The 15,595-nt window shown below is 37.8% G+C and overlaps 1 protein-coding gene across 4 annotated transcripts in view; it reads right to left on the minus strand.

Moving 5' to 3' along the window:
• The window catches only part of TNPO1 (transportin 1), a 94,647-nt gene that overhangs the window by 48,399 nt on the left and 30,653 nt on the right, over positions 1 to 15,595 (minus strand). For 2 of the 4 annotated variants that reach the window (XR_013445749.1, XM_036085723.2), the window contains exons 2-3: positions 5,618 to 5,731; positions 2,620 to 2,695 (exon numbers count right to left, since the gene is read on the minus strand). Coding sequence is in view for 3 of the 4 variants with exons in the window: in XM_036085723.2 (XP_035941616.2) it covers positions 2,620 to 2,695; positions 5,618 to 5,731 (190 nt within the window). In the remaining variant the exon portion in view is untranslated. Of the gene's footprint in view, positions 1 to 2,619; positions 2,696 to 5,617; positions 5,732 to 5,864; positions 6,012 to 15,595 lie in introns of those variants that run through there. The other 2 variants (XM_078067207.1, XM_078067208.1) reach the window with 2 other exon arrangements.

Below are 15,595 nucleotides of genomic sequence, written 5' to 3' on the forward strand. Positions count from 1 at the left end.
ACTGCTAAGTGCATTCCAAACAGTGTGCTTTTAATCCTCACAACCTCATGAGACAGGAGTTATTATCCCCACTGCACAAATGAAGAAACTGAGGGCTGTGCCAAAGTCACACAAGGCTATTAAGTGGGGAAGCCAAAATATGAACCTCAGGAGTCTGGCTCAAGCCTAGACTTTGATGCATGCTACAGTATCACCCTCCTCACAAGACTGGAAGACATGAAGAGCTGGTGTGGTGAACAGAATATGCTATTACAGCACTACTGTTTTACAAACGCTATTAAAAAATAGAATACTCTGAGCTTGTTCTAGGTTGCAGTATGCTCCCATAGTCTGATTGGCACTGAGATATTCTAGGTTGACACATACTGAGGGGCAAAAGGAGAGCAAAGTTTCTTTGCACATAAAGATTCAGGCCATCAGAGCATTATACTCTAAAACCTTTTATGTCACCATTTAAAAACTTCTTTCTGGATTCAATTACAACCCATTCCAATGAATAAATTAAAATGAAACAAAAACAGTTCTAAATTCTCTTGCAAGTTTAGAACTGCCATAAAATAAATGAATATCCAGATACTTAACTTCTTCAAGCAATTATCCTTTCGTCTAAGTTAGCCCTTAATAATTCAGTCATGTAATTTTATCCTAAATGGCATGTATTTGTTTATAAGAAAGTCACTACTGTTTTTACAATAAATGCTGTAAGATAAAGAGTCTTGGTAAGTCACAATACAAAGCAGAAATGGTTTAAAATTAAAAAGTATTTTATATTAAAATATTTACTTTAGTTAAGGTAAAACATACCCTGTCCTAAATCCAAAAAGCCACCAATCAACCATTTACTTTTTTAAAAAAAGTTAAGGCTTTACTCTATTGGACCTCAATTTGCTTATAAGCAAATTGGACCTCAATAAGCTGATAAGATGAGCTTATCTCTGAGGTCTCTTCCAGATCTAAAATTTTACTCCATGTAAAAATTCCGTGTAAACAAATTCACAAGAGGATCATGAACAGATTACTAAATAAGCATTTTGTGTGTGCTCTCTCTGAAATAAATGTTAAAAAAAAAAAGATGTCATTTACGTTCCTTCACTAATATGATGGCCCCAATGCCAATTTTCTTTTAAACAGAAAACTACACGTTGTAAACTTGTGTCCCAAGTAAGACACAAGAAGAAATATTAACTGTTACACAAATGTTAAGCTCTTACTATGTCCTTTGAGAAATGGTGACTAATGAATTGGAGGTAGTTACACCCAACCTCTCTTGCTATTTGAATTCTATGTTTGCTTTTAAAAATACCTCTTATTCAAAAAAATAAAAAAAAAATAAAAATACTTCTTATTCTTACATCCCCAAAAAGCTTCAAGAAAGTATAATATCCTAACAATCTTTAATATTTGGAATTTAGGATGTGCACACTGACCTGACAGAGTAAATGGCTTGGTGAAAATAAAGTTTAAAATTTTCAAGTAAAACAATGAGTTTAGAAAAATTCATTTACTATATACTAAAGTTCTTTAAATAACAACAGATTTGATTACAAATTAGTATGTGGCAAAAATAAAATTTCTATATTAAGAAAGAATCAAGTACATTGAAGAAACTAAGAATATTAATTGCTGAATTTAAATGTATGCTGAAGGAATTTCTAGTTTCTTAAAACCTAGATTTAGAAAGTTTTAAAGTTTCCACTACATCCCTCAATCACAAATTAAAATCCCTAAAATTAACTAGAATATATTTGAAATCAAAAACAAATCACTGTGCTGTATAAATTATCAAAATCTTAACATACAAGATTAAAGAGGGGTGCCTGGGTGGCTCACTCAGTCGAGTGGCCGACACTTGATTTCAGCTCAGGTCATGATCTCAAGGTCCTGGAATCAAGCCCTGGGTGGTCAGCTAGAAGTAGGTCTGAGGATTCTCCCTCCCCCTCTCCCGTTGCCCCTCCCCCCACTCGTGCACGTGGCTCTCTCTAAAATAAACGAATAAATCTTAAAAAAAAAAAAAAAGATCAGTGATAAATCTTAAAAAAAAAAGATTAGTGAGATTTTACTACACCTTAAGGCCATTAACCCCCTAGAACCTTGAGGATGAACCCTTACAGATAGTCTGGTAGTCTAACACAGGCATTATATAGCCGAAAAAAGCAAGACAGGTGAATCAGTGTCAGTGTCTAAGACTTGCTTTCCAACTCCAAGTGCCCTTGTTTTTTTTTTTATTTTTTTCTTTTTAACTAATTGCTCTATGGCTTCTGAAACACTTATCACTGAACAGGGTATGATATTTTCATTTAGAGGCCAGTTACTCAATAGTATTTTAGTGCCTATTGTGTGTCTGACAATGTTTCAGAAGGTAATCTTCAATACTCAACTCTATGAAGAACACCTTTCACTACAATGTTAAGTTCCATGAGGGCAGAGATTCTTATTTTGTTTAGTTTTATTGCCCCTGAGCCTGGAAATTAAGTGGTGCTCAATAAATATTTGTGAAATGAATAAAGTCTACTGGGACTAGTGGTTACTACAAAATGCAAACCTTTGAAATGAGAGTAACTTTCGTATTTTAATAGGTCTCGAAGACCTTTCCAAGTAGTTTTTACAAACCTTACTTACCTTCAGATTTTAATTTTGTAAGAACAAAAATCAGGTAGTTGTTAAAATCTGGATATTGATTGAGTTGTTCCAGTTTCTAGAACAAACAGTAGTTAAGGAAACTTCTTAATGTAATCTAAGGAAAAAATTAAGCGTTTAAAATCAAGAATCCCTTTCATGATATTTTTAATCTAGCATTTTTTTCTTAAGAAGAATAAAATTATCTTATTAAAACCATCAACACACTATTCCAAGCACACACTAATGGTTATGTTAAATCTCTTAGGTGCTTTACGGCTGAAATATTAAACTTAATACTTTATATCAATTATATTCATTACAACATAAGCCAAGTTCCACCTTCAGAATGCTCAACATAGCAAAAAAACTTTCCAAACAGAATTTTTGATTTATTTGAACTTTAAAAACTTAATCAGAAGGGTATTTAGGTATAAAAATAATGACAAAAATGAAAAGCATTCCAAAGAAATGAAAACAGGTCTTTAAAGATCATTTAGAAAAATTAACTTTATAAAAATGCCACGTATACACAAATCTATGTATCAAGTCTAATATTATTACACAAGGTCAGTATGCAATTACTGAATTGCAATAGTTCTACAATTGTCCACACCTCCCCAAGATCTAACATTTCTAATGACTTAAATTTGCAGGTATTTCATTCTGTTGGCTGTCAACAGTAACATAATGTTCTATTATATCTTTCTTCACGCCCTCTTAACATCTAATATTCTTCTTAATAACACTTCTAATTGTGTTTTATTAGACAGAAATATTCAAATGTTTTTACTGAGATCTAAAATTTTTTTTATTTTTATTTTTTAAAGATTTTATTTATTTATTTGAGAGAGAGAGAGAATGAGAGCGAGCACATGAGAGGGGTTATGGTCAGAGGGAGAAGCAGACTCCCTGCTGAACAGGGAGCCTGATGCGGGACTCGATCCAGGGACTCCAGGATCATGACCTGAGCCGAAGGCAGTTGCTTAACCAACTGAGCCACCCAGGCGCCCTAAAACTTTTTTTAATTAAACCCATGGTACAAGCTCTAGGTACATTGTATTAGCTATTTATTTCATACTAGAATACCCTCAATAGTTAGTGGTCAGAACGTTAAATAAACTAGCAAAAGACATTCTCTAGAAAATTTCCCAAGTCTCCTTTCTTTGACCAAAAAAATCCAGTGGTTTCTTTCTTTAGTAAATAGCCAATATTAAGAAGCTGATGTGCTAATTTTGCATAAAAACTTCCTGGTAAGATTTACTTTCTTACAACTTGGGCCATCTACCCATATTACTAACAGTCTTGTAAAAGGTGCTCAAGCCTATACAAAAACAACAATAAAATAAATGCTTCCTAAGGACACACAAAAGAACAAAGTCATCCATCATTAGGCACTTAAAAATATAAAGCGATGTGTATTTTTATTCGTCTACTGAAATTTAATTTGTTCCTTATGCAGAAGGCATACTATGCTCCAGGCACACAGAATAAACCGTAAAATTGATTGTCAACCCAAGCACAGTACTGGGCATATAAAAGGTATTTTAATAAATACGTACCAAAACAGGAAATAATGATACATAGTGCTATAGAAGAAATTACAAGGTGGTTATGGGCTTGGCTAACTTAAGAAATAACTGTGTCATACAATTACCTATAATTCATTAAATATCAACTTCTATCATTCCTACAGCCATGACAACACAAATTAAGACTGGGCTACAGCAAGGCTTCAGATACAAGGTCCAACACACCCCAAAGCTACCATTCTTACCTCCGTATTAGCAGCATTATACCCTCCGGTTTTAAATTAGTATATTAACTAAGAAGCTATGTACTTCCTCACCTAAAGTTTTAACTTACAGAAATGCAGTACTTCTTCGACTTCAAAACTTATCTACCAGAGTTTCTCACGGAATTGTATATAATTTCACCTTTACAGTGTATTATATTCAAATAAGCCCAAACTACACTAAAGAGCTTACTTACCAAATTCTATAGTTTTGCTGTTCACTAACAATAAAAATCAAATTGTTTCTGCAAAAACAGCAGACTTTTAAGTTTTTTTTTTTTAAAAGAATTCTTTAGCCTCAAAGGAACAGGCTAAATAAGCTAATGAAAAAGCTTATTTATGACTGGGTGAATCCATCTCCTTTATCGTATCCAGTAAGAGCTCTTTCATTTGTCCACCGTTCACGGCACCACAGCACACAAGGCAGAGATTTTGCTGCTGCTTTTAACCTTTTCGGTCTCTAAAACCGTAGCAATATGACCGCTACCCCAGCAAACTCGGCAAACACGGAGTAACTGAGCAGTCAGCCTTTGAGCCAAAAGGACTATTTCACTCGGGAGCCAGGAAGCTTGCAACAGGTGTGAGCAAGAGCAGCTCCGGGGTGAGACCTGAGACCCCCCCACTTGCAGGTCTCCAGCACTTTTACGGCAGGGGCCTCGAAGAAACCCCAGGCCCAATGCGGCGGCAGTTTAAACCCCGCGCCAGCTCCACCCCATTTCTGGCCCGACGCTCGGCCGGCGAGCCCCGTCTCGCACACAGCGCCCTCCACCCGGACTCTCGCTCGGCCCGCCGCCCCCTCGGCGCGGGGCGCATTGTCTGGGGCCGGGGTCCGCGCCGCACCCGGGCCGCGCCCGCCCGCGCCGCTCTCCACCCCACGGGCAGGTCAGCAGTGGGCGGGCGGGGACGTGGCGGCCCGGCGCGAGCACATGTCGCGATCGCGGGCGGCGGCCGGGAGCCCCCGCCTCCCGCGGGCCGGAAGCCGGCGGCGGCGGCAGCACCCCGGACCGGGCTCGAGGGCCGCGTGCGCGAGGCGCCGGGCAGGAGCTGCGGCGGCGGCGGGCGGGCCTCTCCCCGCGGGCGGGCGGAGGGCGGAGGGATCCGGGGAGCGGGAGGAGGGGGAGGGGCGGCAGGAGCCACCCGGCCGCCGGGAGCGGGCCCCGCGCAGGGCGAGCTGCGCGGGCGGCGGCAAGGCCTCGGAAAGGATACTTGTTGCACGGTTCTCTGGATGGTGGTGTCTGGGGACTGGGACTCCTTCAGCAGCTGCAGGATTTGCTGAAGCCCTTGCTCGTCAGGTTTCCACTCATACTCCATCTTGGTTTGCTGCAAATAAAGCCAGACACAGGAAGAGACGGAGCAAATGTTACTCCCCGTGCACAGGCCCGAGGGCTTCCCGCGCCGAGCAACCCCCCTTTCCCCGCCAGAACGACCCCTTTACTCCCCAGACGTCTCGGACCTGCCTGGGGTGCCCCGAAAGAAGTCTCGGACGGCGAAACCCGGGGGAACTGATCCTAGCAGCTCCGCCGCCAACGTCTGGTGCTGCTGCTGCCGCCGCGGCCGCCGAGCGCAAGGAGCCGACCAGACTGAGTCACCGCGAATTTGCAATCTGGCCCCTAGATCCGCTCACGGGAGCCCCCTGGGTCCTAGTGCCACGCAGTTTTCTCCAACCCAACCCAATTGGAGTTCTGTCCAGATTATTACTGATTTAAGGACTCATCAGAAGTCGAGTTCTTATCGAAACCCCTGCGAAACACCTGAAGAGATCTGATTTTGGGTATTAGTCATTTTAAGTTAACATAGTGAATAATGAAGAATGACTGGAATAGGGAAAAAAGCCTGATAATTCCTGACAACTCAACAATACTTAGAAAAAATTAAAAAGTTTACATTTCAATTTGATATACATAGCACTAATATTTGGTCCAAAATATTAAATTTGTATTGTAATCACAACCCACACCTCGATAAACAATGTTGCATTTACATATGCAGAACGTGATTGAAAAAACTGCATTCTTTTATGAACTTAAACTTCTGAACTCAAGTGAAATAAATTCCATCTGAAATAACCACGTTTCACAATTAAGGACTTTGGGGTGAAGGAAAAACAAGAAAAATAACGTAATTTTATAAGTGGATCGTGTTTAATTCCATTAAAGTGTTCTCACATACATTTTCTCGTTTCATTCTCAAGCAACCTAGGGAGGTATTATTAGCTCCCAAGTGCCAACTATGGCTCAAAAAGATCTGAGCAAATTACCACGGTTAATTAGCAAAGACTGGGCGGAGTATAGGTTTCTTAAGCTACTAAGAGTTGCATCTGCTACAATCAGTTGAAACTATTATATCAATGACACAGTTTCATTAAAACTAATGCTTAAACAAAAACAAAACTTAAGAATTGTAAAAACCAAACAGTATGATGAAAGAATATTTCATATGGCTTTATTACTACATGAGAGTTTGACAGATGAAATTAGTCCCTTCCTAGTAGGAGTCTCTTCCTAGTAGGAGTCCCTTCCTAGCAGGGGTTAAAATTACCTGACCTTAGGGCATGTCTCTAGTTAGCATTGTTTTTCTTTCTTTCCTTTTTTTATCTTTTAAACCTTTCCTCTCTCCTTCACCCTTATTTTCTGGTTAGTATCTTGTAATGCGGCTTTGCTCACCACCTCCTACAGACTTCTAAACTACCCAAAGTGAAAACCCCAAAACAAAAACAATAATCATCTAGACATGGTATCTGTTAATATTGTAGTGTTTTTATTCCAGTCCTCACTCTGTGTGCTTATATGTACATTATATTTTATAATGGAATTGTCCTGTTTTTTGCCCACCTTCATATATCATTAAGTATTTACTGAAAGTATTTTTTAAAAACATGATCATATTCCCTTGTATTGCTAACATAATTTTAATACACTTTGATATATACACAACCTATACAAATCAAAGGCATACAACTAAATGGATTATTCCAAACTGAAGATGCCTGTGTAACCAATGCCCATATCAAAATACAGATCATTACCAGTGCCAAGGTTTCCACTGTATCCATTTCTCAGTCATCCAAAATAATCCCTATTATTAATTTCTATCATTACAGATCTTCTCCTCCTTCCCTCTTCTTCTTACTTCAGAAACTTGTTAAAAATTACAAAAATTATAACAAATCAAACAACATGGTTGTACACATAAAGTTAATTCAATCCTACCTCCGAGCTTATGTCCATGACCGAATCCGTTATAAGTTTGGTATGAATCCTGCTACGCCTTTCTCTTTCTCAAACATACATATAGTTCTGGTTTTGTTCTGTTTTAGGATCATACTACAAATTATTAATGCTACAACTTTTAAACACATAATATACCATCATTCCCGGCCAAAGTATAGATTTAACTCATTTTTAATAGCTGCATATGGGTCTTTAGAATGGATAGAATAATAATTAACAATAACATATAATAATAACATATAACAGTAACAAAAATAACATAATTTGTTCAACCACTTCTTGACTGGCTTCCAGGATGCCTCTACTTTTTTTTCTTTTTTAACCACAATAAACAACACACACAAAAAATAATCTTGTACTAGTGTCTCTACACAGTAGTGGCAACCCAGTGGGATTATTAGACCAAAAGTACGTGCACTTAAAAATTTCTAACAGTTATTAATTACTTTCTAAAAACAGTTATGCAATTCACACTCACCAACAATATGAATGTTTCCCACATCTTCACCAGCACATTCTTTTAATTTTTGTGAATCTAATGGGTGAAAACTTAATTGCTCCTGATACTGGGGTGGGGGGCAGGGAGAGGTTAAGAGAATGGAACCTAAAAATCTGAACTTTAGTTATGAGTTGGAGCTGCAACTATGCACATCACACCAGTGGAGGTGACATTTGGATAGCCTACTTAACTGCCTTAACTCCTTAGCTGCCCTTTTGAATAAAGTGCAGTTGGGGCCAATAGCAGCCAGTCCAAAAGACATCTTTATCACATTCATCCCGAGGATGAGTGCCCCATACTATCATTACCATGCTTCTGTCTTTATCCCTGCACCCAAGTAGAATTTTTTTTTTCCAAAGAGTTTAGTATTAAGAACATTTAATTTGATCAGCCTATGACGGTGGGATAGGTAGAATGAAGATTATAACTCAAGTTATTGGGGACAAAAGATTCTCAAAAATATTTGGAAACTGCTTGATAAGAGATCTCAGGTCATTTTGAACTTCTATACCACATTTTTCTTATTGTAGTAAAGTGTACATAAAATAAAATTTAGCATTTTAACCATTTTAAGTGTACAGTTTAATGGCATCAAGTACATTCTCATTGTTGTGCAATCACAACCCCTATCTCCAGAACTTACATTTTCATAGCCATTAAAATTAGGAATAATCTTCTGCTAGGGTAGCCAGAGGGATCACAAATCTAGATAACATATGAAGTACTTCAAGCTAACCAAGGACACCAGAATTCTGAGGCAGAACTCATTATTTAAATAGTAAACTACATCCATAATAAATAGAATATCAAGATTGACACTGGGTGTTCTTAAAGTAATTCTTTATACTATTCTTTATTCATGGTGAAGACTAAGATCTAGATGTTTCAAAAAAGGGAAGTAGTACTTCAAATTTTTCTCTTTTAGAGTATGCAAATCATGCTGACTGGGCCATGGCATTCCATGGTGAACACCCTCCCCACCAACCAAAGACTCTTCATTAGGCAAGACAGTTACTTGAACTAGCTAGATAGAAGATGACACCAGAATAGAAAGTAGTCTGCTAAGTTACTGTAAGATACCATTTGGGGCCTTCAGCAAATGAAAGACTCCCAAACTGTTAAGAACTTAGAAGTACATAAAAATTTTGAACTTGCCAGAGTTGAAAATCATGTGAGGTAAAGACACTGGTTGAAAAAAGTAAAAATAAATCTAGTTTCTTCCCTGCTGGAGGGGCTGTAAAATATAGTTTAAAAAGCAGATGGGAGGTCTGGACTCAACCAACCTAAGTTTAAATCCTAGTTTTTCCACTTAGTAGCTGTGAAAACCTGGGCAAGTTAATTAATCTCACTGAACTTCAGTTTCTCAACTATAAAATGAGACTATATCAACTCTATAGTAGGATTATACGTACCTGCCTGGCATATGGTATGATCTGAAATATGGTTGTTGTTTTTTTTTAAAGACTTTGAGAGAGAGAGAGAGAGAGAGAGAGAAAGAGAAAGAGACAGAATGTTCAGGGGGAAGAGCAGAGGGAGAAGGAGAAGCGGGCTTCCCGCTCATCAGGGAGCCCAAAATCATGACCTGAGCCAAAGGCAGATGCTTAACTGACTGAGCCACCCAGGTGCCCCTGAAATATAGTAGTTTTACTTGTCACATCATTGGTTTTCTACTGCCTGCAAGATAAAAATCTAACTTCTTTTTCATGGAAGAGGCCATTCATGATCTGGTTCATCACCTCTAGGAACAGCTTTCTCTCTGATGACTTAACCTCAAACTTTATGCTCCACCAATACCACCCGAGCCTCTTATACCTCTGAGCCTCTGAATAGGATTTCCTGACTGGAATGTTCTCTTTACATTTGACAATTTGGCAAACTCCTTTGCACTCTTCAGAGCTATGCTCATCTATCCAATTTCTAAATATTTATTGAGAGTCTTCCTTGGCACTATGATTGATACTGGATACTATTTTTCTTCCATGATATTATTCCAGGACTTCCCCATAAGACTTACATGTTTTTTTCATTACAGATCTAAAGTTTATAGCTATTGCCATTTAGGAAACTATCATATTATATTATAATTATTTCCAGTTCTGTCTTAGCAATAGATCATGTATTCCTTGAGAAGAGGGACAGCATCTTTTTGCCCTCTTGGCCTGGCAGAGTCTGATTCAATAAATATTTGTTGAATAAATACTATTGCTGTTGCAATTAATTCAACTGAATATTAAGCTGAGCAACTACCATGTGCTCAATGAGCAACAAAGATTCAAAGGTAAGTAAAATATTGTTCTTGCCCTCATTAAGCTCTGATTTAATGAGAGAGACAGATGTGGGGCCTATGAATGAAGAATATGAATAAGGTGCAACAGGGACAGAGAGGAACACAAATATATTCTGCCAGGAAAGAGAAACACGCTTTACCCCCCACCTTTGGTTCAGAGCTTTTTTTTCCTTCTAATTTCAATTACATTCAAAAAATATTTACTGAGTCAGATGTTTCCACCTCTATGGTGAATTACAAGAATGTGATAACTGTTGCTATCATTGACATAATTTCCCAAAATGGTGAACAACTCCAAAGAACACAAGGCATACTCTTCCTTCAGTAGTACAGTAGTTTTATTCCTGGAAAACTCAACATTTAATAAAAATCCTGCAAAAAATTCCATGTGTATATGTAAAATCATGTTATTAGGCTTTAGGGTGACATTTTTTCACCTATGTGACCATCTAAGTGGGAGAGTCAAAAGTCATTCAGGGCTTAAGATAATTCTTAATGGTAAACATCTAGAATCCCTCAGCCCCTCTGACAAAATACCAATAGCACTTCACCAATTCTAGGACCCCCACCCTCACCCCAGACAGCAGCACTATTGTAGGAGAACGACTATGGTAGAACAAGTACAAGGGCTGGGGGGACATTAAGCTTACCCCTTTAGGAGGTCAGGAAAGAACCTCCCTGAAGAAGTGACTTTTTACCTGAGAATCGAACAGGAATTACCAAAAAATGAAAAATGAGAGGAAGGCAAGGGCTAGGAGGCCCCCACAGCCATGTTAAGAGTTGGAATGCATCCTAAGACTAATAGAAAGCTTGTGAGAGGGGTTATAAACTAATAGAAGACATGATCAAATACAAATATGGAAAACAATTACTCTTCCTAGGAAGTAGAAATGAGAAAGGAGAGGTTAACTTTCTGCTGTTCAGTATTACGTTAACTTTCATAATAAGCAGAATATTTTCCTAACAAAAAATGATTCCTATATAAAACCCATCAGACTGCAATGTGGGAAATCAGTGGAGGGGCAGGAGCCACGGAAGACCTAACTGTCCAATCTGAATTTAAAATGGAGTTCCGGGAGCCTGGGTGGCTCAGTGGGTTAAGAGGCTGACTCTTGATTTAGGGTCATGATCTCAGGGTCATGAGATCGAGCCCCACGTTGCCCTCTGCACTAAGTGTGGATCCTGCTTAAGATTCTCTCTCTCCCTCTGCCTTTTCCATTCCCCACTCGAGCTATCTCGCTCTGTACAGATAGATAGATAGATAGATAAAATGGAGTTCCAATCTCAGAGTTGTGAGTTTGCGCCCCACGTTGGGTGCAGAGATTACTTAAGTAAATAAAAGAAAATAAGAGTTCCAGTTTGTTAGGGGAAAGGCTGTCATCCTTCACAGAGAGCCAAAATACTACCACAAAATCTGGTATTTACACGTTAAAGGGATAAACACATCTATTATTTTGTCAGTAATATCAATAGCTTAAAAAAATACCAATAGCTTAAAAAACATACCAATAGCTAATGTTTTTGAGAACCAGGCAGTGTCCTAAACACTTATATATGTTAATTTAGTCCTCAGAACTCTATGATGTATTAAAATTACCTATATTTTACAGATAAGTAAATTGAGGCACCAAGAAGTTAAATTACTTGCCCAAGGTTACTTACATAATAAACGAAGCCCTGATTCAAACCCAACTAATCTGGCTCCAGAGTCCCGTCTCTAAGCCTCTGATATACTGCCTTTCTAACAGAAACATCAATTTCTGTAAACTGGGAAACTAACCGTAAATAAAACCATTTGTATTCTAAAGGAGTAACATATATTTGATACCTTTTTCATGAGGTAAAAGAGAAAAGTAAAAATCATATTTCACTATTATAAAATAAATAAATAAAAACAATAAATAAAGCAGTATGTATATTGGGAACATATAATATAAATGAGATATTTTGATAGTGCTGAGTTCACGAGTTCAAGATATTCTAAATCTAATCTTTACAACAACCCTTTGTTGTAACTAGGTGGTAAGTATTATCTTCATTTGACAAACAGATAAAACAAAATACGACTTAAGTCATTTGCTGAATGTGAATCAGATTTGTAGACTTCCAAAGTCAATGTCTCTTATACTGGCTTTTTACAAAAAGATGCTACGATGAACAAGGAAGAAAAAAAAATTAGAGATATCCAAAGGGCTAAGAAGAGACTCCTATTTTTTTTTAAAGATACTTAATAAAACTTTTATGAGAAATCAAATCAAAGTTCAGGTATGAAAGAAAAAAAGCAAAGTCTAAAGGTAGCAGATTATTAATAACTTAAAAAATGAGGTATTTTAATGTCAAAGAATCAAAATGTCAACAGGCTTGTTAAATTATAGCTATCAGTGAAACTACAAAGTCCTTTAAGAAATTCTACAAAGTAATCAGAGATCAAGGCTCAAGAACGAAAAGCAGAAAAAGCAAAACCCAACTGTGCAGCCCAAGCTATTTGAAAGGCGCTCAGATTAAAGGGAAGGGACCACAGCATATGGCTCCTCCTATGTTACAAGACGTGAGGCACATAATAGGTTTTAAATCATCCTGATTGATTGAATGATCTAGTTCACCACTTGGAAGAATTATGCTAAGAGGTTAAAATTATAATCCTCAGGCATTACAATTTATTGTCATCTAAAAGCAAAAAAGATTAACAACAAAAAAGAAAAGGGAAAACAGGTACTAAGGGAAATTTAAATAAATATATTCTTGGAGCGCCCCTTCAGGAAGACCTTTAAAGATGACTAGACATGTGACTCAAATACTTTACAAACATTAAAAAATTAAAAAAAAGTAGTCTAGTATCAGAATGAACAGGTGATAAGAAGGAAAACCTGATTTCAAATCCCAATCCAATCTACAACCAGGTACTTCCCATATACTTCAACTCATTTAATATTCACAACAGCAGTATGAGGTAGATATTAACTCCATTTTATATTAACTGAGGTTGAGAGAGGTTAAGTACTTGCCTGGCCAGTGTGTGGCAGATTGGGCATTCAAAACCAAATCTGTGTGATTTCAAAGTCTCAACTGTGCCTAGTAATAACAGTAACCCTGTTATCATTTACGGAGCATTTTTATGTGCCAGTTATTATACTAAGTGCTTTAAATGTATCATCTCATTGAATTCCATGAGTAGGGACTATTATCATTTCCATTTTACAGAAAAGGAACAGGCTTAAGTCAAGTTAAGTATATCCAAGGTCACAGAGGTTGTAATGAACAAAGGCAGGTCCTAAGCCCAGATGTACCTGACTCCAGAGCCTGTCCACTGAACCATGCTGTTGTATTATTCTCATTCTGCCACTTTCATGAACATGTAACTAAGCATTAACAGAACTCTTGGGTAGACTTCTTTTTTTTTTTTTTAAAAGATTTTTTATTTATTTATTTGACAGAGAGAGAGACACAGCGAGAGAGGGAACACAAGCAGGGGGAGAGGGAGAAACAGGCTTCCCGCTGAGCAGGGAGCCAGATGCGGGGCTCGATCCCAGGACCCTGGGATCATGACCTGAGCCGAAGGCAGACGCTTAACGACTGAGCCACCCAGGTGCCCCATTGGGTAGACTTCTTGAGTAGACTTCTCTTTTCCATGCATAACCAAAAATTCAATAGCTCTATTGATTAGTGTCTACCTTCTTCAGTTCAGGTGTGGTAACTGCACCTTGCTTTTCAGAGTTTAAACTCCTCTTTCCAGAGTTTAAACTTTTCTTTTTCTTAAGTTTTATTAAGTTGTCTCTACACCCAATATGGGGCTCGAACTCATAATTGTGAGATTGGGTTACACACACTTCGAAATGAGCCACTCAGGCGCTCCAGAGAGTTTAAACTATTCATTTTTGGTTTTTAAATTTATGGACTAGTTTATTATAAAGGCACTATATCAGAATATCTTTAATACACACCTACTATCTTTACTTCACAGCCAGAGCACAAAAATTCACATTGGTTTAAAATCACATGTTAGCGAAATGTGTTCATTACACACAAAGGTTTTCTTAAATTTTATGTCTATATAGATCAGGAAACTATGGTTCTCCATACAAAGTCATCTCTATACATCAAATCTGAGTTAACTATCTGGTTGAAAATAGTTGGCAATTAATTGGAATAGTAAGATAATGCAAAATATGCCTGTGGGGGGTTGTTTATTAATATTGACCTTAAAGAACTATACAGTTAATTTGCATATTTTGGTCGGATGTCTTTGTGAAGCTTTTTTTAATCTTCTTTCAAAATGGTAAATTATTTATTTTTATTATTAGTTTCAGAGATGGAGGTCAGTGATTCATCAGTCTTATATAATACCTGGTACTCATTACATCACATGCCCTCCTTAATGTCCATCACCCAGTTACCACATCCCCTCACCCCCCTTCCCTCCAGCAACCTTCAGTTTGTTTCCTATGATTAAGAGTCTCTTATGGTTTGTCTCCCTCTCTGATTTCGTCTTGTTTTATTTTTTCCTTTCTTCCCCTATGATCCTGTTTTGTTTCTTAAATTCCACATATGAATGAGTTCATATAATTGTCTTTCTCTGATTGACTTATTTTGCTTAGTATAATACCCTCTAGTTCCGTCCATGTTGTTGCAAGTGGCAAGATTTCTTTTTTTGATGGCTGAGTAGTATTCCATTGTGTGTGTGTGTGTGTGTGTGTGTGTGTGTGTGTATACATATATCTCATATCTTTTTTATCCATTCATCTGTCGATGGACATCTGGGCTCCTTCTGTAGTTTGGCTACTGTGAACATTGCTGCTATAAACATTGGGGTGTAGGCGCCCCTTCAGATCACTACATTTGTATCTTTGGGGTAAATACCCAGTAGTCCAATTGCAGGGTTGTAGGGTAGCTCTATTTTCAACCTTTTGAGGAACCTCCATATGGTTTTCCAGAGTGGCTGTACCAGCTTGCATTCCTACCAACAGTGTAAGAGGGTTCTCCTTTCTCTGCACCCTCGCCAACATCTGTTCTTTCCTAACTTGTTAATTTTAGTCATTCTGACTGGTGTGAGGTGGTATCTCACTGCGGTTTTGATTTTATTTCCCTGATGCCAAGTGATGTTGAGCATTTTTTCATGTATTGGTTGGCCATTTGTAGGTCTTCTTTGGAGAAATGTCTGTTCATGTCTT

Source organism: Halichoerus grypus, chromosome 2 (genome assembly GCF_964656455.1).
Source record: "Halichoerus grypus chromosome 2, mHalGry1.hap1.1, whole genome shotgun sequence".
Classification (NCBI taxonomy): Eukaryota; Metazoa; Chordata; class Mammalia; order Carnivora; family Phocidae; genus Halichoerus; species Halichoerus grypus.